General features: G+C 46.2%; 1 protein-coding gene across 1 annotated transcript in view; it reads right to left on the reverse strand.

The window, feature by feature from the left end:
* Positions 1-23,342, reverse strand: part of Ddr (discoidin domain-containing receptor 2) — a 71,000-nt gene that overhangs the window by 8,654 nt on the left and 39,004 nt on the right. The window contains exons 6-10 of the mRNA XM_077676339.1: positions 21,388-21,632; positions 20,406-20,559; positions 17,919-18,085; positions 16,662-16,814; positions 9,083-9,393 (exon numbers count right to left, since the gene is read on the reverse strand). Of these exons, the coding sequence (XP_077532465.1) occupies positions 9,083-9,393; positions 16,662-16,814; positions 17,919-18,085; positions 20,406-20,559; positions 21,388-21,632 (1,030 nt within the window). The remainder of the gene's footprint in view (positions 1-9,082; positions 9,394-16,661; positions 16,815-17,918; positions 18,086-20,405; positions 20,560-21,387; positions 21,633-23,342) is intronic.

Genomic DNA, 23,342 nt, shown 5'->3' on the forward strand with positions numbered 1-23,342 from the left:
AGCTATTTGCTTTAAAAAGTGTAATACGTATATAGGAGCCCTTGATGCTGATCACAGCCCCCTGAAACCAAATTCAGGTTCGCAATTTCATTAATATACAAAATTTCTACTACACACCTACTACTGTGAACTCTTCTTTGAGTCTATGAGTCAAAGTTCTTGAGCTCTCCTGAGCTCGTCGATCTGTTATTTGTTTAGATATATGGCCCCTATTTTAGTTAAAATCACAAAATTTCATGCAGCACATTTGCTGCAGATGCTACAAAGCTGGAGCTGGCAGGCATTTGTCTGTCTTCAAATTGACAACACTCGTACTGGTTTTATTACAAATCAACATATACAGTCTATGCTTGTTACAACAGATCCAGCAACAACAGACTTCCAGTTACAATAGGCTATTTCTGTTTGTTTGTTTGGCCATCCCACATTTTAAATGGAACCCACTCCGCATTATACCGGACCCGGCTATAACAGACATTTGGCTACAACAGACTAAATTTGGGATGAAAAATTGTTTTGCAAGAGCATCAATACTGGAGTTATGCGGTACCGATATACCTTTTTTGTTTACTTTGGCGAGAAATAACTACATTGTCTGGCAACATCATCGGCACAGAATGGGTCGCTGGCATGGCCAAGCCAGGCCAGTGCCAGTGCAAAGTGGCCATTTTCTTCTTTGCGCGACCAGCGACACAGTTGGGCAGAATGGCTGGTTGCAAGAAAAAGCAGATTTCGCTCTCAGATAAGAGAAACATCATTAGCGCTGGCGATAATAGAAGCAAACAGACAGACATCGCGAGAAGAATGGGCCTGTCAAAGCATACAGTAAATTCGATTGTGAAAAACAGGGACTCCAGTGATGAGTTCCAGGAAAAGCGCATTCGAATGCGGAAAGCGGCTCATCCAGAGGTCGAGTCGTCTCTGCTGATGTGGTTGTGAGACGTGTGTTCTCGTGGAATTTCCGTGAACAGACTTTTGGCACAGGAACAGAGCTGAACAGCATGCTGTGATTTTGGGACAGGGCACTGCCACCTTCAGCGAGGGTTGGCCGGTTTAAAGCACGGCATGGTGTTGTTTTCAGTGAAATGTGTGGAGAGAGCGATAGCATCAACCAGAGCGTTGTCTCCAATTGGTGAAAAAATCAGCTGCCTGCACTCCCTACCGAATATGAGGACAGGAACATTTTCAATGCAGATGAAATTGGACTTGTGTATAAAGCCCAGCCCAGCAAGACGTACACTTTCTCTGGCAAAAACTGTCATGGTGGCAAGTGCTCGAAAGAGCACTTGTCTGTACTGTTCTGCTGCAACATAGACAGCTCTGAAAAAGTGGGGCTCCTGCTCATCGGCAAGTCAAAATGGCCTCGTGCCTTGCGTCGCATGAAAAACCTCCCAGTCCACTGGGAGGTGAACAGGAAAGCCTGGATGATGAAGGATTTGTTTAACATGTGGTTGCTGATGTTTGACTGGAAGTAGCCAAAAAGAAAAAGAAAGTTCTCGTGTTCCTGGACAATTTTTCCTCACACATGCAACCCCCTTCTTCGAGGCGACAGAGCTTGCATACTTTGTGCCAAATGCGACCTCGGCACTGCAGCCGATCAACCAAGATGTGGTGCATTCCATGAAGGTTACATACAGGACCCAACTTACACAGACCCGCCGCGGTGGCTCAGCGGCTAAGGCGTTGCGCTGCTGAGCACGAGGTCGCGGGTTCGATTCCCGGCCGCGGCGGCCGCTTTTCTGATGGAGGCGAAAAGCAAAAACGCCCGTGTGTACGAGATTTCGGCGCACGATAAAGATCCCCAGGTGGTCAAAATTAATCCGAAGCCCTCCACTACGGCGCGCCTCATCGCCTGCGTTGCGTCGGCGCGTTAAATCCCACAATCAATCAACCAACTTACACAGCACCTAATTTTTGACATGCAGGCAAAAGGGGAAACAAAAAATGATGTCCTGTCAAAGTTCTGCCAGCGGTTTGGGCTCAGCTCAAAAGTGATACGCTCCGCAACTGCTTCTGGAAGGCAGGCTTTTGTAGAGATGATGATGCACCTAGCACTCCCAGTGCTGCACCACAAGAGCCCTGTGTGCCAACTGTGTGGCCCCAAATTCAAGAAGCTTTTGGGACAGAGGACTTCGCTAACTTTGCCGGTTTTGATGATGACATCATTGACAATGAGCAGCTAACCAACGATGAGATCGTGGAACTCGTCAAGAACTCCTCTGACTCACAATCAGAAGAGGACAGCAGCGAAGAGGTGGAAGCTCTTGTGAAGCTGACTGAACACATTGAACACGCTGAACACATTGAGGCCTTGAAAGGTTATTTTGTGCAGCAACAACATGACTGCTTCACAGAAGTTCTGCAACTTATGCGAATGCAGCACAAAGTGATTGTGGCTTCACTTGCAGGAACAAGGCCGGCCCTTATCACGCAGTATTTTGCGCAATAAAGAGAAGCCATGTTCAGTGAGGTTTGACATTCATTGTTCCCACGCATGCATTGTTCTAGTGCGATGGAAACGGAAAGCATTTTCTGAAGTGCTGAGATGGCCTGTCCATTGTGTGCAGTCTGCCGCTGGTTGTGTGGCGTCGCACTGGTCTAATTTTCGGTTTCTTAGCAGTACTTCATCAGATTACTCAGCTTATTTCGCATAAGCTGTTTTGCTGACCAGAATGCAGTCACTGAAAAAATGCAAAAGCCGTCTTCGGGGAAAGGGGGGGGGGGGGATGTCAAGAAGCGCTCCGTATGATTTGATGAACAAGTTTCGGGCAGACCAATAATGGCCCGAAGTGTCTCAAACTGACCATGGCTGATTTTTACAGCTGGTTAGTGATTGCACCTAATTACTCTTTTTTTTTTGCTCAGCATAGCACGCATCTCTAGTGCTCAGCCGCACGCGCTAGGTCTTTTTTAAGGACTGGTGCTAAACTTCCGAAGCCGCATTAGGCAGTTACTTTCGCAGTGTACATGCTGCGAATAAATGCTGCAGGCGTGCAGAAAAGTAGAGCAGCTGCAGCACTTATGTGCAATAGTGGCTGCAGTTCCCTTTTGACGCTCGTATACCCACCCCCCTCCTGGTTTGGATACTGCATACTCCGGATACAGCAGACATTTTTTTTCCATAGACTGTATAACCAACGCTGGTCATGTTTCTAAAATAATTTTATTGTCACAAAATGTTTCTGTGGGCTCTCCCTCACCTTTTCTGCTTTCAGCAGATTGCATAAAATCATCACCATCATCATTCCACTGCAGGACGACATTGGCCTCCAACCACTCCTGTCCTGTGCTGCTTGAGTCCACAGTTTACCCCGAATTTCTTTATCTCATCCCCCCACCCCACCCCATCAGGTTAATGGCCTTCCCCTTCGTGTAGACCCATTTCTTGGTATGCACAATGTTACCCTAAATGTCCATTGGTTATCAGTTCGTCTCCCTACAGGGCCAGCCCTAGTCCGTTTCATTTTCTTTATTTGAACTATGATATCTTATACTTTAGTTTGTTCTCTAATCCAGGTAGCTCATTTCCTGTCCCTGAGTGTTACTCCTAACATTATTTGTTCCATGGCCTCTTGAGCCGACCTAAGTTTGCTTTATAGTTGTTTAGTAAGGCGCCAAGTTTCAGATACGTTTGTCATAACTGGCAGTATGCACTGGTTTAGATTTTTCTTTTGAGTGACAGAGGTAGCTTACTTTTCATTATTTGGGAGTGCTTGCCGAGTGCTCCCTAACCAATACCTATAGTGCTCCGGATTTCTCTCTCGTGGTTGGAGTCAGCACTAACCATCTGTTCAAGGTAGTTATATTCTTTTACTTCTTCTAGCATTTCGTTTCCTAACCCTAGCAAAAATTCTGATAGAAACTTGTATTAGTCTTATACATTTTTGTATTAGGTGTATAAGACATGTATTAGTCTTATACAAACTTGTATCAGTTTTATAAGTTTCATATACAAGTTGTATTAGTCTAATACAAATACACCTATTAGTTTGTATTAGTTTACAAATACTAATAGATCTGATAGACCTGAGTCTAATACGAACTAATAGAGACGTATTGGTTATAATAAAAACTAATACAAATGGACCCGCAAAGTGCGATTTCCTGAATTTTTATTTTTTCTGGAAAATCACAAGCCAAAAAAGGTTGAAATGATCGCCCTTGAGCAATAATGTTTATTTGGTATATTGTTATGAAGCGTTTTGTTCACTAACAAATCTCCGTAAATCTCCAACCAAATTCTTATGCAAAATAGGTCAACTTTTTTTTTTTCATTTTCGCTCCTAAAAAATGCGCTGGGAGTGCTGCGCTAGCGATAAGCCACCTTACCTGACCTAGCGTAACTAAATAAGCTACGCCTTTATTTAGTGACGCTAACCTGACCTAAAGGCCCTTGATCGGCGTTTAAAGCAGATGATGGGACTTTAACCTGACCGTACCTGCGAGGCTGCAAGAAGCAGTAACTCTGGCAAGAAGAGCAGCAAGAAATCTAACTAAGCCGAAAAAACTGCAACGAAGTCAAGCCAAGCCATGCCAATGGTCTTCGTTGGGTAACCAAGATGGCGACGGTATCAAAGTGCGGCTGGCGTGTGTGTACGTTCGGAAAGATGACGGTTAGAAGGAAGCGGCTTCTAGCGTTATTTCACATCAGACGCGTGTGCATCGCGTCATCTAGAAGTGTTGGAGATGTGTCTAACGCCCGTTTAACTTTGGCAAGTATGAACCAGGCCGCAGCGCGATCCATCATGGACCCGTCACCTCGCAGCTCCGGACATCTTTGCTCTGTCTGCTATGCTGACATCGAACGCCTGCCATCGAAGAAAGCGTGTGCATCACGTCATCCAGAAGTGTTGGCGATGTGTCTAGCGCCCGCCGAACATTGACAAATGTGATCCGGGCCGCCGCCCGAGCCATCTTTGACCCGTCACCTCGCCGCTTCGGACTCCTTTGTTTCTCAACGCAATGCCTCACGAAGAAGAGACTCCATTCGAATCGCGTTTTGTGGAAGGGTGAATGCCGTTTTGAAGTTGCATCGAAATGGGAATGGTGTTCAATCGGCCATTAATGCGCTCGATATGTACCTACGGCTGGACCGTACAGGTTTGACGAGCTTTTCTGATTGCATGCTGCAGCTATTTTGTGGATTCGCATTGCAATTTATTCATTCGTTCTTAATCAGGTTACGAACTGATGTAACATTAAATTATTCACCAGATTTCTGTCAGCCAGAGGAATTTGCCTGTGTACCCTGATAATAAAATGTGTTGCCATGTTTCATTGCTTTGTTCGAACTTGCACTGGTTCTGATAGAACTAGTACACTCTGGTAGACCTATCAGACTAATACAGTCTGATAGACCTACCAGACTAACACACACTGATAGACCTAATAGACTAATACAGACTAATAGACTAATACAGACTGATAGGACTAATAGACTGATACAAACTGATAGACCTAATAGACTAATACAGACTGATAGGTCTATTAGTGGCAATAAGCATATACGTGTATTAGAATTTGTATCAGAATTTTTGCTAGGGTAAGCTGAAGAGCACGTTTTTGGCATGCTTATTCCTCATTACTTTTGATTTACTTATATTTATTTTTAGCCCCAAGGCTGTGCCTTCTGGTTGTAGTTCCTCAAACATTGGTTGCATGTGTTCTGCACTCTCACTCAGCAAGACTATGTTGTCCGCATACCTCAAATGGCCCAAGTATTCCCCGTTTATTCTTAATCCTATATTTTCTAACCCAAGCTTTTTAAATACCCCCTCCAGACGTGCTGTGAATGCCGTATTTACTCGCGTAATGAACCCTCCCCTGACTTGTCATCTTGAGAATTTACTTTTTTGTCACTTTGAATAAAAAATGCAGCGGGAATATGTGTTTATCTCAGCATGGTTTCTGATGCCGTAGACCATCGCAGTAACTTGATATCACACTGTAGTACAAGCAGAAATGCTAAGAAGGCGTTCCAACAAAAAGAAATCTCAACTGTAGCAGGAAATGTGAGCGCGAATGCCGTAGCTCACAATTTAAAAAGGGCCCATCTCCCCGCGAGGGGGACTCGAGTAAATGCGTCGCATAGGGGGTGGGTGTATTGCGTTAACGTTTAGTGTTTGGGGAGTTGGTGGTAGTGAATGCGTTGTATCAGCAGCTTCTTGACGTAGTTTGAATGAGTCAAGGATATAAGGCGCGTTCGTAGCCTTTCATTCTGTGTCGGTTTTGTGGCGCAGTGGGAAGAGCACCATGTACCTCGCGTTCCGCCCACAGGTAGTGAATGCGTTGTATCAGCAGCTTCTTTATGTAGTTTGAATGAGTCAAGGATATAAGGTGCGTTCGTAGCCTTCAATTCTGTGTCGGCTTTGTGGCGCAGTGGGTAGAGCACCATGTACCTTGTGTTCCGCCCGCAGGGTCGTGGGATCGAAACCAGGCGCCGGTAAGTATTATTTTTTTATATAGTGTAGGGGGAGGGATGCAGACCTGTTGAGAGCGAGGAGGGTAGCGTGATGCGGGAGAGGAGGAGTGGGGGAGAGGGCTCACCTGGAACGGTTGTTGTGGACACCGAGGCAAGCCAATGCCGGGTGACATCGTGAGTTAAAGAAATGCTCTGCATTTAAAATGGCGCGCTTACAGAGCACCACCTGCTGAATGCAAAACAAACCTTGTGGCATAAAAACGTTGCTGCGTGCGAACAAGCACGAAATGTACTCTGCACTCCTTCCCTGTTCTTTGCTGTTCTGGCGGCATGCAAACAAAGCGCTAAACGTACTCCTCACTCTGCTCTTGATGTTCCGCGACTTCGCCATTATGCTCTGTGGTTTTGTTGTTCAACTGTGTTCCGACCTTTTTTTTTTTTTTGTGCTCCTGGTGCATGCTGTACGATTGGCCAATACATGAGCTACACAGCCGGATTTAAACTGAAGGTGCATGCATTGATGCACATAAAAAACGTGCAGCTGGGCAGCACTTCAGTGTTGACCCACTGCGTGTGCGCTTTGGGCGAAAACGAAGTTTTTTGGGTGGTGAACAGGGATCGGCATGTGTTTCGTGGGCCCAAAGAAGGAAAGTTTCAGGGTTGGGGAAATGAAGTTTTGGAGTGCCTTGATGGCACGGAAGACGGTGCGCTGTGAGCCGACAACAAATGTGAGGTGGCAAGCGACTTCAGTGAGGAGGACAGCTCCATGGCGATGTAGGGGGGCAATAGCATGTTGGGAATAAAAAAGAAATTTGATTACATAATTACCTACGTGTTTTTACGAAAATGGCAAGGCTCTGACAGCGCTTCTCTTAGCAACTTTATTGTATGAAATTTTAACTTTTCAAACTTGCAATTTTTTCCCGCATAATAAACCCTCACCCCAAATTCATGCTGAATTTTGTGGGAAAAAAAGTGGGTTCATTACGCGAGCAAATACGGTAGTTTTGGTGAGATGGTATCTCCCTCCCTGTCTTACTTCTTTTCAGATTGGAAATTTATCGCTTCGCGTGTCGAAGGTTAGCCTACCCGTGCATCCCTCATATATGTCTTCTAGGAGTCTTATGTAGGTTTCCTCTATTCCCTGGTCCTTTAGTGCCTCTAGCACGGCTGCGGTGAGTATGGAATCAGACGCTACCTCGTAATCTATAAATGCCATGTAAAGGGGTTTAGTGTACTCTGCAGAATTTTCTATCACTTGATCGACGACATGGATGTGATCCATGGTTGAGTACCCTTTCCTAAACCCAGCCTGTTCCTGGGTTTGTTGGGAATCCAGGCTGTCACCGATGCGGCTAACTACAACTTTGGTAAACAGCTTGTAAACAACTGACGGCAGGCTGGTGGGTCTGTAATTCTTGAGGTCCTTGAGATCTCCCTTGTTATGAATCAGAGTAATGTTGGCATTTTTCCAGGCTATGGGCACTTTTTGAGTCAAGCATTCTGGAAATAGTACAGCAAGCTTTTCCAGTACAATATCTCCTCCCTCCTTTAAAATATCTACGGTTATGTTGTCAACACCTGCAGCTTTTCCTATTTTCATGCCTTTGAGAGCCTTTCCAACTTCCTCTTTAGGAACTAGTGGAACATCGCAATTTCAGCTTGTACTCTGAGTAGTTTCCCCTGGTCTAACGTTTCTGTCACACAGCCTGGTGTAGAATCGTTCTGCTACCTTTATTATATTCTCCAAGTTGTGCGTTATGTAACCCTGCTCGTCTCTGAGGGCATACATCCTGTTTTTGCCGATGGCTAGCTTTCGCTTAGTTGCTTTCGAGCTTCCTCCTATTTGCACCGTTTCTTCAATCACTGTCACGTTATATGCACAAATGTTGTTTGTTTTACTTTTGTTAATCAGTTTCGACAGCTCGGCTAATTCAATCCGATGCGTCGTACTTGACACTTTCATGTTCTTACGTTTGGCAATTAGTTGCTTCGTTTTCTTAGTTAATTTTCCGGTTTGTTCCCTACATGTTGCCTCTCCCACAGCTGCTGCTGGTTCACTGAGTGCCGATGTTGGCTTGCCATTTAGCCTGTCTACAATGACCTTGTAAAATAAGATAAAACCTCTTTATTATAAAAATAAAAATAAAACCTCGTTTAAAAAATAAAACCAGAAAATAAAAGCTCTTTATTATAAATTGATATTCATTTTATTCCGAAACCCCAGGGCTTTGCAGAGGGGAGTGGGTACCATATTAGTAATATTCTTATAAACAGAGTACCAAATCCTAACAGAAGCAAAAATAGAGGAAACAGCTTGTCACAAAAAAGGTTTGTTACTGCTGAATGAAATTCAACATTATAAAAAATTTCATCTACAGACTTCAGAAAGTGACTCTAGCTTGCCCATACACCAGATATGAATGAACTGCAAAGCTGTTTTGCATGGTAGGACGGCCCATCTACTTTGTGTCGACAACCCCGAACTTGCACGAACCCTACCCATGCAAACCCTTGGCACCAGATTTGTTGATGTACATCAGTAACGAGTATCGCTGCTGGCTCTGTCATACATACGCATTAAGCTTTCATCTACAGGTTATCCCTGTGGCCTGTGAATGCAGGCACAATAAGCCACGCGCACGTGAGGGTAAGGCGCACCTGAGAACGTTATTGGCAATGGGTGGCGCAAAGGTGTCAGGCAGGTGGTGCTGTAGGAACTGGTGCAAGTCTCCGTTCTCCATATACTCGACCACCATGGTAAGCGGCTCGTCTCGGGTGCACACGCCCAGCACGTGCACGATGTTGGGGTCACGCAGCCGTGATAGTATCTTCACCTCCTTGAGGAAGTCGGAGCGTGCGTGCTCAGTGGCGTTCTTGCGCAGCGTCTTAACAGCAACCAGCGTCTTGGTGCCAAAGCTGACCGGCACATCCACCAGCTCGGGAATGCCCTCGGCTTCGCACAAGTGCACCTGCAGACACACCCATCCACACCATTCACAACCCTAACAAACCACTTGCTGCAAGTACTCTGCCCACACCTCACACAGCATGTTTTAGTACTTAACCGTCAACAACGGCACACATTCTCTCCTTACAAACACCAGCAGTGAAAGTGAATGCACCTCCAATCTGCAAAAGTTTGCACGAAACGGCACTCTGTGCATAGGTGGAAATATTATGTCTTGTAACCAGGTGTGACTGCTCCTGGATCACTACCCCATCGCATGAAATGATTTGCATAGGTCACCTTTTGGGCCACTCCTAGTTTACCAGATTGAACCTGCTTGTGAAGTGTCTTTTGAGTTCAGTGGTGATCCTTTTAACAATGTGGGAGAAGCTACATCAATGGTGCGTAAACTTTCAGATAATGCCAGTGAGACAAATGAACAGTTGTTGATTGCTTTTATTATTGAGAAATAGAATAGGGCAGCTTAGTATCAGGGTAAGGTATGTGCCTCAGGCTGGCCTCTTCTGTACTCTGCATCACCAATGCCCATGTGGCCCGGACAAAAGACTAATTCATATTTTCTTCGAATATATTTATACCCCAGATATAAAAATTTGCATAAGAGGTGGGCAGTTATATCACGGGAGATTTGCAGCTGGCAGTCTACAAATTAAATGAGCTTGAATGGGGCATTATGATATAGGCAGATTGGGTCCTTTTTCATCTTGACAAAGAATGAAGATTGGTCGGCATTAGAGAGAGCATATGGATGGTCTGAAACATTATGGCATTCACTGGACAAATTACGATAAGTTGCATGGCCAAGTTTTGCAGCTGAATTGAGCGAGAGGTGATAAAATGAGTAAATGGTAAAAGTACTGCCTTTCAATCTTGCACTTTCATACGAGGTTACTTGGAATAGCTTGGGAAAAGAGTTTTTATAACTATGGCATACAGACTACATTCATCATAAATAAACCTTAACAAACAATTCTCAGCTGGTTTTAATGGCTCAGAGAGCTTAGGTTGATAAGAGTCCCTAATAGTGCATGCATATTTCATTTATGGTCACACTATCCTTAGTAAGCAAGTAGGGCTTACAGGAGAGGAAAGTTGTATGTTGTCATAACTAATAACTAACAAAGCCTATGGTTAGCTTTATTAGTGACCTTCATTATGTCAGTGGACGAATTGAGATCATGCGTTAAGTTCACGCCTGGATATCTCTATCCATATACTGTGAAGTTGCAGGAGGATGGCCTGCTCTGAATATTGGTACCCGCCTTTTGAGGTTAAATGTCTAATTAACTAAAAGACCCCAAAAAGATCCGAAGCATCCAGGAAGAAGTGCTTCAGCTCCAAGTTGATACCGATAAGGAAGTGTTTTTCAATGTGTTCAGAAATAATGAGTGAAGAAATGCAGATGTTATGCTTGTGCCGATGGGACCACATTTTTGTAGTTTCTAGTACAACTGATCTAAAGTTTTTTCTATCTCCATGCTTTTACTGGATATCTCCATAGTTTGCATGGATGTGATGGTAGTTTGAGTGTGTGTATTTGAGTATAGTGGTATTTGTATTTCTGGTAGTGATGGTATCTTTGAGGTATTTAGATTGTGTGTATAACTGTTAGTAGTGGAGACAAAGGAGTGATATCCATTTAACAACAATAACCTTAACCACTATCAGTAGAAGATGTAACAGCGCAAAAGGTAGCTGAAGACTTACAGGGCACAAGACTCGTAAGTAAATTAATGCTTGCCCCATGTGTCTTGTAAGTCTTCGTCCACCTTTAGTGCTGTTATGTCTTGTTTAGCTGAGTACCAACTTGTCCAACAACATATTCTTTCACAGCATTACCAGTACCTTTAAGTATGAAGCAATGAATGACACAGTCACCTGTAAACTGTTAACTGGCAAGTCATTTATCCTGAAATCCCAAGGAAGGGCCCACCCCGAAATGACAGCAAATCTGATAAAAAAAAGAGGATGGCTTATTTTTTGGCCATCAATCAAGAAATCTTAAAGGTATAAGTGAAAAAATGTGGTCGATGTGCCTTCACAGGAGCATTTGAATATTTATTGTGCATCGATATGAACTTGCACATCACTAATATTTCATTGTTATGGCACCGTTAGGCGCAGCAACATTAGACACTGGATTACACATGGCGGAGCATTGCGTAAATCCTATTGAAACCCCAGGCACTCGCAAACCGTGTGAACGAAACCATACGGGTTGTCAGCAAATCGTTTGGTGAAGTCACAGTACACTACAGCGAAAGGAGCATAATTTGCGGGTCGGCAGTAGTCGTGTGGGGGTGCTTGGCGAGTGACGTCCTGCTTGCGGTTGCTTAGGCAAAGGTGCAACCACATTGGTCCTGCTCCGTGGCGTGTACGCCAGACGCTTGCATTGCGATGAGCTCAGCTTGTGGAACGCAACGGCGGCATTCCACAAGCTGAACGGCGTTCCACATAGGCGGCGGACAGGTAAACACAGCAGCTTACACAGCTACACGCTGCCCTATCGAGGCGCCAACTATCGGCGCTCATTAGCGTCATGACGCACTACTTCGTTTCACCTCGCTTAGACGGCAGCACCATCTGAATGGACAAGTTAGAGGTAAGGACATAAGACGCGTTCATACATCTACCTGGGCATGATTTCATGGCTCAGTTGGTAGAGCGTTTCACACCTCCTGTTGCGGCCAGAGTGATCGTGTGACCTAGCGCCGCTGCGCCAATGGAACTCTTTCTGGTGATGTCATTTCTGTGATGGATATGACATCGGTGAGGTTTGTGCACCCCGGCATAAAACACTTTCATGTTAAAAAAGCATATTTTGCCAAATTTTAGGGTGAGGTATCTTTTGGTGGTGGGATGTCTATCATGATTTTACCATACTAATTAAAAAAAATGAAGTGATCTAGGGCTACCCTTGAAACAATGCGAGACAAAGCAGAGGATTGAAAAATGTGTTGACCAAATCTTCGCCTTTTAATCCCCATCTTTAGCTCGTGCTATTTCCTACCATGGAAAGCAGAGGTGCATATGCTAGCATGAAGCTACTGTTGCCAGTTGGTCAAGTAGCTACACACCCACTTAAAGACAAAATGGACAAGGTTTCGATGGAATCATTAAAAAAAAAGTAGTTTATGTGGGGCTTCATTAAAACTTTTCTCGAAGTCCAAAAGTTTGGAACACACAAATGCTCAAGGTGGAAATTGGCCAGTAGAGTAGCTGCAGAATAAAGACAAGGAACTTTTTTTGCTGTGGGAACAACCTTCCAGATGTTCCAGTCTTGCAGAACCCTTTTAATTAAATGAAGAGAAATGATGAGGAACCATTTCAAATAATGGTGGTACAGGCAGCTTTGGTTTTAATTTAATACCTTAAAGTTATTGATGTCATTTCCAGCTGAAGGCAACAACATAAAGGAACAAATTATTGTAATCATATTGTCAGGCTCAAAAAGCTGACATCAAGCATGTTGGGACAGTCAAGTACCAAAAAGCCTGTAATTTGACATCACAGCTGTCAATGTACACCGAACAGAAAAAGGAGTCCAGTGTCTCAGAAACACCATGATTAGAGATTGAGGCCTTTAAATGCTGTTCAAAGTTATAGGCTTCTTGTGATGAGAGTTACATTTTTCATAATCACCTGGGATTGATGCACAGCAAAGTGAGCGGACATATTGCAATGAGTACTCTGCCTTTGCAGCCGGGGACTAAAGTAACCTTTAATTAAGTAATGCGTACGCATCTATGTGCATATGCTATCAGAGCATTTTGCAGATCAAAATAATCTTGTCTTTTTTATCCAGATTTTTGTTGTGCTAAAGATGGTAATAATTTTGTTAAAGTCAAGGTGGAATCATGGCACTAGCATATGCAGAGGAGGGGATGAGGCTGCGCCCCCCTCCCCCTAAATTTCCAAGCTCAGGAGCGAGGGGGTATATGAGGCTACTAAATCTGCCTATGAATAAATGAAATATTCTGGAGACTTAGACAGCTAAAGAGAACGCATTGTAGCCAGTAGTACCCACGGGCATAGCCAACCAAAGCAAAAGTAACAGGCCACCATTTTGATCATGCCCGCTCAGTTTTCTATACCGGTATAGTCCCTAGAATATAGTATCAGCATTGCAGTACAAGTTTGCCTGCTTGGGGCTATTACATCAGTAGCCATTATGGTGCTCCCAAAGTTGGGCTAGCACTAGAGATCCAGGTACCACTCGGCACTGATAAAAGAAACGTCCAACATTGGAGCACGTCTCAAGACAATCCTGGAATTACATACTGGGAAGCCTGGCTGCAGGCTCATTCAAAAAGTGCCGCATTGCAAATGCACTTCACAGCCCCAAATATTGCACACACTCCATGAGGGTGCAAGCTACAAGGCGGACGATAACCTACGAAGCCAGTGATGACGATTATGCTAAGTGTTGTGGGGATCCTGGTGTCCGAGCCATTGTGCTGTAGCTAGGTTTGAACCGTTGGCGCGGCGCTTTTCCCCTCTCTCCCTGAAATGCTGGCTCGTCTCGGCGCCACTGTGTAGAGCCGAACTGATTTCTCGAACTCCTGCCTCAGGTGAAGGCTGTAGCGACCATTGCAGCGATAAAACAATGTCACGCAGCGGGTACGCCCGCCGCCCAGGTAGGGGGGCTTACCTCACCTCATTGGCCCGTTTGAACGATTACCAAACCCCCCTCTCGCCGGGACGCGAACGCGCTCTCTGCGCGGGGGTCCGTTTGGATAGACATTACCAGGACTCCGAAGGTATGTGATCTTTCTCTACCATCCAGCTGCAACTATGTTGTGCCCGCGAAAGCCCACCAGCCCCTCTGGCTGCTGGCTCATGCCTTAAGTTGCTCCTGTTGCTTTGACCCGACGCTTACTTCTAGGCCGTACTTAACACTTGACGATCACGCCGTGCGGTACGCACCTGTGAGCAAACGGACCACGTCTCCCTCGCTGCTGCAAGCCGATCTGGCCAGCACAGATTTGCCCTGACCGAAGAGCCCACTGGCTCTGTGCAGCGACGATGCGCACACTTATCACCACTTTCATTTAAAGGGTGCTACGTCCCTGTACTGTGAATCATGTAACTGAGAGGTTGGCATGAGATAAATGTCTTCTCTCAGTACCCTGGGCATATTCCTTTGTCGCCCCACTCCACCTGCCCAACAGAGGCGGTGTTGAGTTGGCGCGATGGTGTTTCAGTATCGTGAGCGTGGTCAACTAGCTCGAACCCACGGTGGTTCCTTGCAGTGTGCATGAGGGCATGCCTTGTGTAATGCTAGGGTTGTGCATTTTGTGAGGTAGAGAGATCACAGTGTACCCAAGAGGGTTCATGGCTAATAAATGTCATTTCAGTTTTGTAGCTGTTGAAGCCCTCGCCTACTTCGGCCAGCATGGAATTCAAGAATTTTCTTTGTATAGCGAGGCTGTTAGCCTCTAGTTGGACGGAAAATTTCGTGTCATAAACATAAAACCCATGCAAGACCCAGTAATTCTCGCCTAACACGCCAAGCGCATGCATCAGGCTAATCAGGCATACAGCATAGAGCTGGTATTCATTTAAAGAAACCAGAAAACAAGCAGCATCAAAGCTGCATTATGGATGATAAGGTGCCTGTGAACAATGGGAGCCCCCACCACCACCACCATGTGTTTCTGGTAAAGATTATGTTTGCAGATTACGTTTGAAGTCCAGGCAGGACTAGTGTCAATAAATAGAGCAGTTCTTGCCCAAGATGCCAACCTCATGCATCAGGCTAGGCAGGAGCCAGCATTTGCCGCCAGAGAAGCTGAGCGGAAGTGACAAGCCTCCCGAGATGACAAAGAACATTTCATAACCTCCCCCATAAGCACTTGTAGTGGCTTACAACAGCTTCACTGGACATCCGCTTTTGCAGGGTGGGATGGTGACCATTTTTTATTTTCGAACCTTCCGAATTTCAGGTGTCAGCTTAAAATCGGAGCAAGCCTTGATACAAGTGAATGCGGTATGCTCTGAGGCTATTAAGACCAGGTTGGACGAAGTCATAATAGCAAAAAAAAATTGTTATTTAAAGTGCCAAATTTTTTATACATGGGTTCTGAGATCCACCGCATAGAATAGCTACGAATGAAACTATGCCACCTGGTTTTTGTTTAAATGCACCAAAATCTCTTACACATTACACATGAGCATTCAAGTGTTTTTTTTTTTTTAATTTTTATTAGGAACAGTCTGTGCTGGTTGAGTTTGCAAGGGTAGCAGATAGAATGACTTAGCCCCATGCCTTTATGGTAAGTGCTTTACATTTATTTTGCTTCTAAGTGGCAGCTTTCCCAGACAAAAAAAAACAATTGGAGGACCATTTGGACCTGCCGAAAACACAAATGGTTCAAATGGAACCATTTGAAAATGCAAATGGTTCCATTTGGCCCAATTGTGTTTTCGACAGGTCCAATTGGGCCTCCAATTGTTTTTTTTTTCGCCTGGGTTGCGAAAGCTTATGGCCCTAGAACAGTGGTTGGTGCTGACTAGAACAGGACACAGTTCCTGTTCAATCAGTTGACAAATAATTTCGGTTGTTATCAACAAGTGCGGTCTCAACTACCAAGGCATGAAAGCTACGTTCAAAATAAGGGCGCAGGAGCAGTACAATAGCCTGTGCACTTATGGCTTTACTTTTTCTCTGGCTAGATTGGAATAAAAAACAATTTAACGTGAATTCTTTCGTCATTTTACCTCTTGTGTAATTTTCCAGATATGGAACATAATTTTTAGTACAATTTATTATACATGAAATACAGCTAAATATTGGAGCCTGTCTCACTTCATAGCCACATGCTCGAAATGGAAAAATTTATGAGTTAGGTCGGCTTCTAAGCTACGCCAAGATCAAGTCCCCTCCCCACAGGCATTGTAAAAATGTGCATATATCTTTTTACCCCCCCCCCCCCCCGCCCTCTCCCAAAACCGAAGATTCTTCAGACAAAACCTTGACCCCAGTTTAAGACACGACACTCATGGCATACAATGCAGGTAAGATCTATGAGAATGCCTAGCATATTTGTGCTATGTGCACTGTAGATCCCCAAACACAGTAGTGCATTCAGCATATAGCAACAGGATTAGGAAAGTAAAAACATTGGTAATTGTTCAAATTACACCTACGAAAATTTAAAAGTTCTTGATATATGTTGGGCTGAAATGGGATGTGTGAAATTGCTATTGTTGGGTGTGAAAGATTAACAAGCTGTAGTTTTCTTGCACACGTACACTGAAGGCACTCACCTCGCCAAATTGCCCCTCTCCGAGCTTCTCGATGAAGCGGATCCTGTGCCGGGGCACTTCCCGCACGGGCGGTAGCGTTGCGCCTCCCGAATTCTCGTCGGCCGATGACAGGTCCAACGTCGGCACAGAGTAGACGGTGTTCCCGCTCACACCCTGGGAGTGACAACATAGTACTCGTGAAATTCATGTCGCGAACGAACAATGTGTTCCTGTAAAGCGTGCACCACTGCATAAAGAGCCTTAGTGAGGGGAAGCTTACCCGGCCCAATCCAGGATCACCGGAAAATTACTCGGAGCAGTGGCGCGACGGGATTTACAAGCACATATGCCAAGAAAAGTCGGGGCTGCAGCGGAACTATTCATCCCAATCAGCCGAGTATCTGTTCTTCTTGCTACAGATACTACTTTGCTTCATATAGCCTGGAGGCTTGCATTTTTGCTCCAATAAACACATTAGATGTCACTGTAACCTAGTGTCCCTAAAAATAAAACTGAATTCATACTAGGCCTAGAAAAACATGAGTCGTGCACGTACATTCAAAATTTACTAAACCATGGGCTTGCTGCCACACTAGAACCACAAATGGGTGGCGCTGGGTAGACAGGCAGTCTGTGACTGCACGCTTCCCAGGATCTTGCTCTGGCTCGTTTCAGCGTCCTAGTTAAATGCTGCAGCGCATAAATTAGATTTACAGGTTCGCCACGCAAGCTCGTAACCCACGTCAACGCCTAATTTACAACATTCTACTGCTACTTTGACAAAACAGTCACAGTGAAGTGGCGTTCTGTCTGATTTGAGAACGTTATTTGATTCGCTAAAGAAAATAGCAGTGACAAACGCTCGAAAATTCACACAGGACGAACTTGTGGGTAAACTTCACGACAATGCACTCGAGTGACCAATCCGTGCCGTCAACGAAGCAAAATTTTTGAATTGCAGGAATGTGCTCACCAAATCCAGAAGGTCATGCTTACATTGCGCATTGTGCACGGTGCAGCAGACTGAACCTTTGAGTCGAATCGCCATTTCCCGAATTCGCTTTGTTGGCGGCAACAATTGGTCACACGAGTGGATTGTGGTGAAGCTGAACTGTGGTATTGCCCTACAGCGTATTTCCTACTTCTCCGAAAACACTCCTAGAAAATATTTTCGGTTTATATATTAAGTGGTATGAATAACTGATGGTGTATTACCTTTCGGATTACAAACGTTAAATGTATGTCCTTTTGATTGCGTATGCAATTGCGGCTGCGTACCTGTATGTTTGGCAGGCTGACGACAACGTCCGTGGCGGCGTAATACTGTTCGGCGGCTGGCGGTGGCGGCGGCGGTTTTGTCTGGGGAAACGGCGAGGACTTGTGCGAACTGAGCACGGGGCTCTTGTTCATGTCAGGCACGGCGTACTCGCGGGATGTCGTCGACTCTGGGGAGACAAAGCAAAATTGAAAGCACAGCGCATACGGTCAGCGTCACTCGTCTCGTGCAGCAGTCAGACTCATATATTGTCAAAAACAAATAAAATGCGAATAGTGCAGGAGCCTTCAACAAGCGGGTGCCTTCATCATGACATTCCTTCGCGTGAACCTCTCTCCTCTCTGGCATACACGCGTTAAATGTCCACGCTTCGGCGCAACTGTCATGACTACCGGCGTGCGCATGTCCCGCTATTCCGACTGAACAACGTACCCCGTCCTCATTGAGAAACTCATAAAAATTACAGAGTGAATGCGTGCCCACAAAGAATAAGAGGTGTTGGCCAGATGTCTAGTCGCTTCCAATGCAGTTCAGTTGGAAGAAAAACATTCAGTTCTATTCCACTCTGTGAAGGTGGATAACCAGTGGAGCCTTTTAAAGGTTATTGGTTGGGCCCAAACTCCCGCTCAAACCGTGCGGTGGTCCCAGGAAGCGTTCTTGCATTTTCCGCGTCGCGGTATTCGGGGTCCCTACAAGCATCGCCCTTAAGCTTGGCGCCCGCAGCCTGATCGTCGTCGGTGGTCTCCTTTAGTCGCGTTCGCTATTTTTCCTTTATGGGCAGGCTTCACTGCGCAACGTAGAATGTGGGAAAGCCAGCTTACAAAGACCAAGCTTTTAAATTCGGCTTCAGTTCTAAACTCGAAAGAATTGCTCAGAATGCCTTTTTCGGTGCAATATACGCCATCTTACATTAAAATATGAAACGCCAAACGCGAGCAGGTGGCCGAACGGATAGAAAGGGAGTGCGGAATTAAGGAGGGTCGAGGGGAGCGGCTTTTCTCTTTCTGCTCGCCCAAAAAAGACGGGGAAGTTATGGAAATGTGCAGCTAGCAGCGGCAAATGCAGGTAATATTTTCCGGAGACTATAAAAGCTACGCTGGAAAAGGCCAAATCCATGCAAAAGAAGAAAAGCGAACAGTGGTCACACGATTTACAACCGTAACTATGATTGGGACGGGTGCCTATCACGGCGGTCGAAGTTCTCCTCTATTCATGAGCTGATTAGCGCGCTCCCGTCGCTGCCGTTGAAGCAGTTAGTGTCCCCGTCTTGCTCATGGGCCACTGCAAAATTCAGTGAAGGCGTTACGTTGGTGTTAGCCGCGTGAACAGAGACGTGAGAGACGCGAAAGTACCGACTAGCTAGCTGCTAATAAACGGGCGCCTTGTCAGACAAACTATAGATAAGGCCGACGAATATATGTCGCAAGTTCGAGACGTTTGTGATAGCCCCGCTTGCGGGCGTCGTCGCGTCCTGTTAAGCCCGACTAACAACGTCTAGCTACAACGTCCTAGCTACAACGTCGAAATCTGTTTTCGCCTTCATTCTATGCGTTCCAGATGCGACGGCTTTTACCGTAGCCGCGTCTATAGCGTATTCATCTGCTCTTTCGTCTTTTCACTTCCCAGTATTCGCACTTATGGCACATATCACATGTGTAGGCGCTACCCAATAAAACAGCCTGCTCCCAGAACCAAACCGCTACAATTAATAAAAAAAAATGCGGCACCCTCATCTTTGCCGAAACTCAGTTGCGCAGCGTGCGCGAACGACGACAGCGCTATCAGTAGCGGGCGTGCGCCACACGCCGTGGAAGGGAGAAGGGGGAGGAGCACCCTGGAGGAGGCTCGCCGGCTTCGCGAACGCAACGTTCCGTGCCCACGACGCGCCGTCCAGTTTAGCGCGTTGCCGGAGGACGTGCGGCGGAAGTTAGTAGTCGCCGCGTTTGCTCTAAGTGGTGAAACTGTCTCATAATTTTAATTTCGGTGCGAAGATTATTCGTTATAGCCCGTAATAGGCAAATTTTACTTCGTTCAAGGGAGATGCTGAATACACAAGCTTTTATGGATATTTTCACGGGGAACTACGAATTGCTCGTTGTATCTATTATTTCGTTATAGGCAGTGTTGTTGTGACGAAGTTTTAACTTTATTTTTCCGAAGCAGACTTCCGCCGGCGTGTCAACGCTGCCTGCGCTCCGCCATGAGAATAGCGCTCCCTTGCTACCGCGCACCGGCAGTGATATATGTGCTTCCCTCCTTCGCGTTTGCAGCTGGCAGTATACAACTGGCTCTTACTGGCGCCGAAGTTGGGATTTTTTTATATATAAAGCTTGAATCATAATATTTCAAGCACGTTCACACCTGTTCGTGAATGCACTGGAAGATAAGAAAGAATGATCGGTTAATTAAGAAAGAGCGTGTGCCAGGCGATCGGAATCACATCCGCGCATGCAGCACGCACATGGTGATCAGCCAGCGGCCTTTCTCACCGTTGCTGTAGGTTCCCGGATAGATGGGCTTGAAATCTTGGGGTTCGTGGTAGAGTAGCTTGTCAGGATCTGGATCTTCAAGGGCAACCTGGCCATAAAGATTCCCATTAGCTTCTCGAGCCACGTACGGGGGGGAATAGGCTAACGCGAGGTCCTGCAAAGACACCCAGAGCATGCGCGCAGCTGGTCAGCAAGGTCACCTGTCGGCTCGACAGAAGCACAAACACCACCTACGAGTCTATTATAGCCGCTCAAAAAACAGGCCCGCCTTTGCGGCATCTGCTGCCACAAACTACAGGAATAGGTAAGCGGGCTTTGAAATTGATTCAATTTTACCGCAAAAAATATTGCGAATTCGGTCTTTTTTAGAAAATCCGGAGGACTACTCAGCAATTTTACAAGTGAAAAGCGTCAATTTGGGAGCTACCCAGCCCGCAAGCAGACAGATGAACCAGTACCCGCGGCTTGAAGTGCAATGAGTACTTTTTCCAATGGTTGCCGCTTGACGACGTTACAACTTGATCAGGACGTTAGGCCTAACGGCTGACGTTTAGGCTTAACGCTAAGTAACCTTAATGTTGAGCCTTACGACCTGCCAAAGAACGTCACACGCATTGTACGTCAAGCTGCGGGTATAGACTTAAAAGCGTGTCGTTATAGGCTTAACATCTCCCCGTCGCATACCCGCGGGAGGCTTAACAAAACCGACCTCACAAATTTACCGCGAAACCGGCAGAAGCCGGCTAATTGCGCTTTCGCCCTTGAAAAAAATGGTCCATCTAGAGAAATCGGCACATGGGCACCTTTCGATATCAGTTGTGGGGCGTAAACATGTTAACAACAAGGCTCTGTGAGGGGCGCAAAGCGCGTCCCGAGTGAATTCGTGCGCCAGCAAAGCCCCAACGGCAGCTAAGCGCCACAAGCGAGAAAAAAAAGCTGACTTCGCTCAGCGATGCTGTCGTTCCAGAAGGGGAGCGCGTACCTTCATGTTGATGGTGACCCGGCTGTCGAGGGGCTTGAGGATGGCGTGTGGCGTGCTGTGCTTTCGGCGCTTGTTGCGCGCCACGATGATGAAGATGACGAGAACGAGGAGCAGGATGACGGCGGCCAGCACGCCGATGACCAGGCCCACGTACTGCTTAGACATGGGGTCCTCGCTCATGGCTGTGCTCACGATGGGGGGCGCCGCGGGGGCCTCCTCCTCGCTGAAGTTGCCCGCTGCCGGCACTGCACGGGGCATTCCCGAGATTCCGTGAGCGCTACTCTATCACGCTTCCTCAAGACAGCGCTCCACGCTCACGCCTAGGCGACGTCGACTAGATCAGAAAGCAAGCACGAGGTACTCTTCCTCAAGGTGAGCTGCGTAAATGAAACCAAGCAATTACTTCGTGCTTATTCAGATAACGAAGGTACACCTGTGATTACCAAACTTTTTCCTGTCCATTAAGGGATCATTACAGGAGGAAAGTGCAAAAAGCAAACGCCATTGCTGTATGACAAGAACACATCTGCCGAGAAGTCTATGTGTAAGTAGCTGCTAGGATGTAAACCCCCCCCCCCCCTCCTCGCGATTGTGCCATTTTATTTTTGCTTTGAGAGAGCTGGAATGGGGCAGGAGTAACACAATCCATCGGCCATTTTATGTACCCTACGTCGGCCATTTTGTGTGTCAGGGAATCCGGATCTTCGACCAAAAAAGTGAACTGGCGCTGTCGCATTAATAAGAATGCTACAAACAGAAGTCATAGGTGTGCCAAATAAAAATGCAAGGTCACCTGGCACGGCTTAAAAACAAAACTTTTGCCCCTAAAGTTGGTTCTTTTCAGTTGTCTCAGGGTACAAGACAGTGGCGCAGTTATAGGCCCATGCAGTGTCCTGCTTCCCCGTGGAGAGGACCGACTTGAGCTGCCGAACTCGATTAGCGGGCACTTGGGCCGAGAGTTCTCTTATAAGGCAGCCATCGTCAATGCATTTCCATCGGTGGCTTCCAGTTGCCAATCAATGTGCCGCTGCGGTGCACATGCTTCACTCACTGCGGAGGCCGAGGAAGGAGGGCGCACAACTCGCGACGTTTCCGAGAAATTGTGTTTTTTTTTTTTTTTTGCATGTATAGCGGCACGAACGAGAAGGCAATCTTTGCTTTTGTCTAAGAGGCGACAGTTTCAGCAACTTAATGCGTTCGCTGCGTATTGAAGCCTGCTGATGTGTTTATTGCGTGGTATGGTGCACTTCATTTCTATATCCAGACTGCAGTTGTGCTAATGGTCCCGCATGATTCGCAAAATAGCAATATGTTGCAATGTTCTAGGAAATGCTAGACAGGCTGCACGTTTGTTGCTAGCTATATTAAAATTCGTGTGTGAGACCAAATGGTCACTGAAATAGCATTTGGGAAAGTTCCGCCGTTTAAAGTTATTCCAATAAATTGCGAAAAAATTCATCGCACGCGCAGCGGCAACAAATTACGCTCGCGGGAAAATAAGCGCGCAAAGACGGTAAGCACGAAAAGGGAGAGAGAGGGGAAAAAACGTTGATGTGGCTGCAAAGCGATATTTTGTAGCCATCTTAGATGCTTCGAGTTCTGCGTGCAGCAAAATATTGGGGAATAGAAACGAAGGCGCGAAATAAAATTTTCAAAAAGGCGTGCCGAGATGCGACGGCGGCGGGACAGGCTGAAATTCTTGCGCAAAGTTTACGCCGCGGGGGCGCCAGAGATGTCGTTGCAACGCTCGATTACTCATGGCGCCCTCTCGGTTCCTTGCAGATCGACAGCAGCTTTTTCGCGAATCGCCGGGCGGTGATGGCGCGGCGGGGAGAGGAATCGCGGAGCAAAACTTCGATTAAACTCTTCCGGCTGCGCCGATCGGCGTGTACGTCGGGAGTTTACAGCGGCGGCGTCCGTCTGCGCCTCTGGTAAACGTTTTCCCAATCGATAGA

The sequence above is a fragment of the Haemaphysalis longicornis genome, unplaced genomic scaffold (assembly GCF_048455015.1).
Source record: "Haemaphysalis longicornis isolate Haplotype H1 unplaced genomic scaffold, Haemaphysalis longicornis Haplotype H1 scaffold_1, whole genome shotgun sequence".
Classification (NCBI taxonomy): domain Eukaryota; kingdom Metazoa; phylum Arthropoda; class Arachnida; order Ixodida; family Ixodidae; genus Haemaphysalis; species Haemaphysalis longicornis.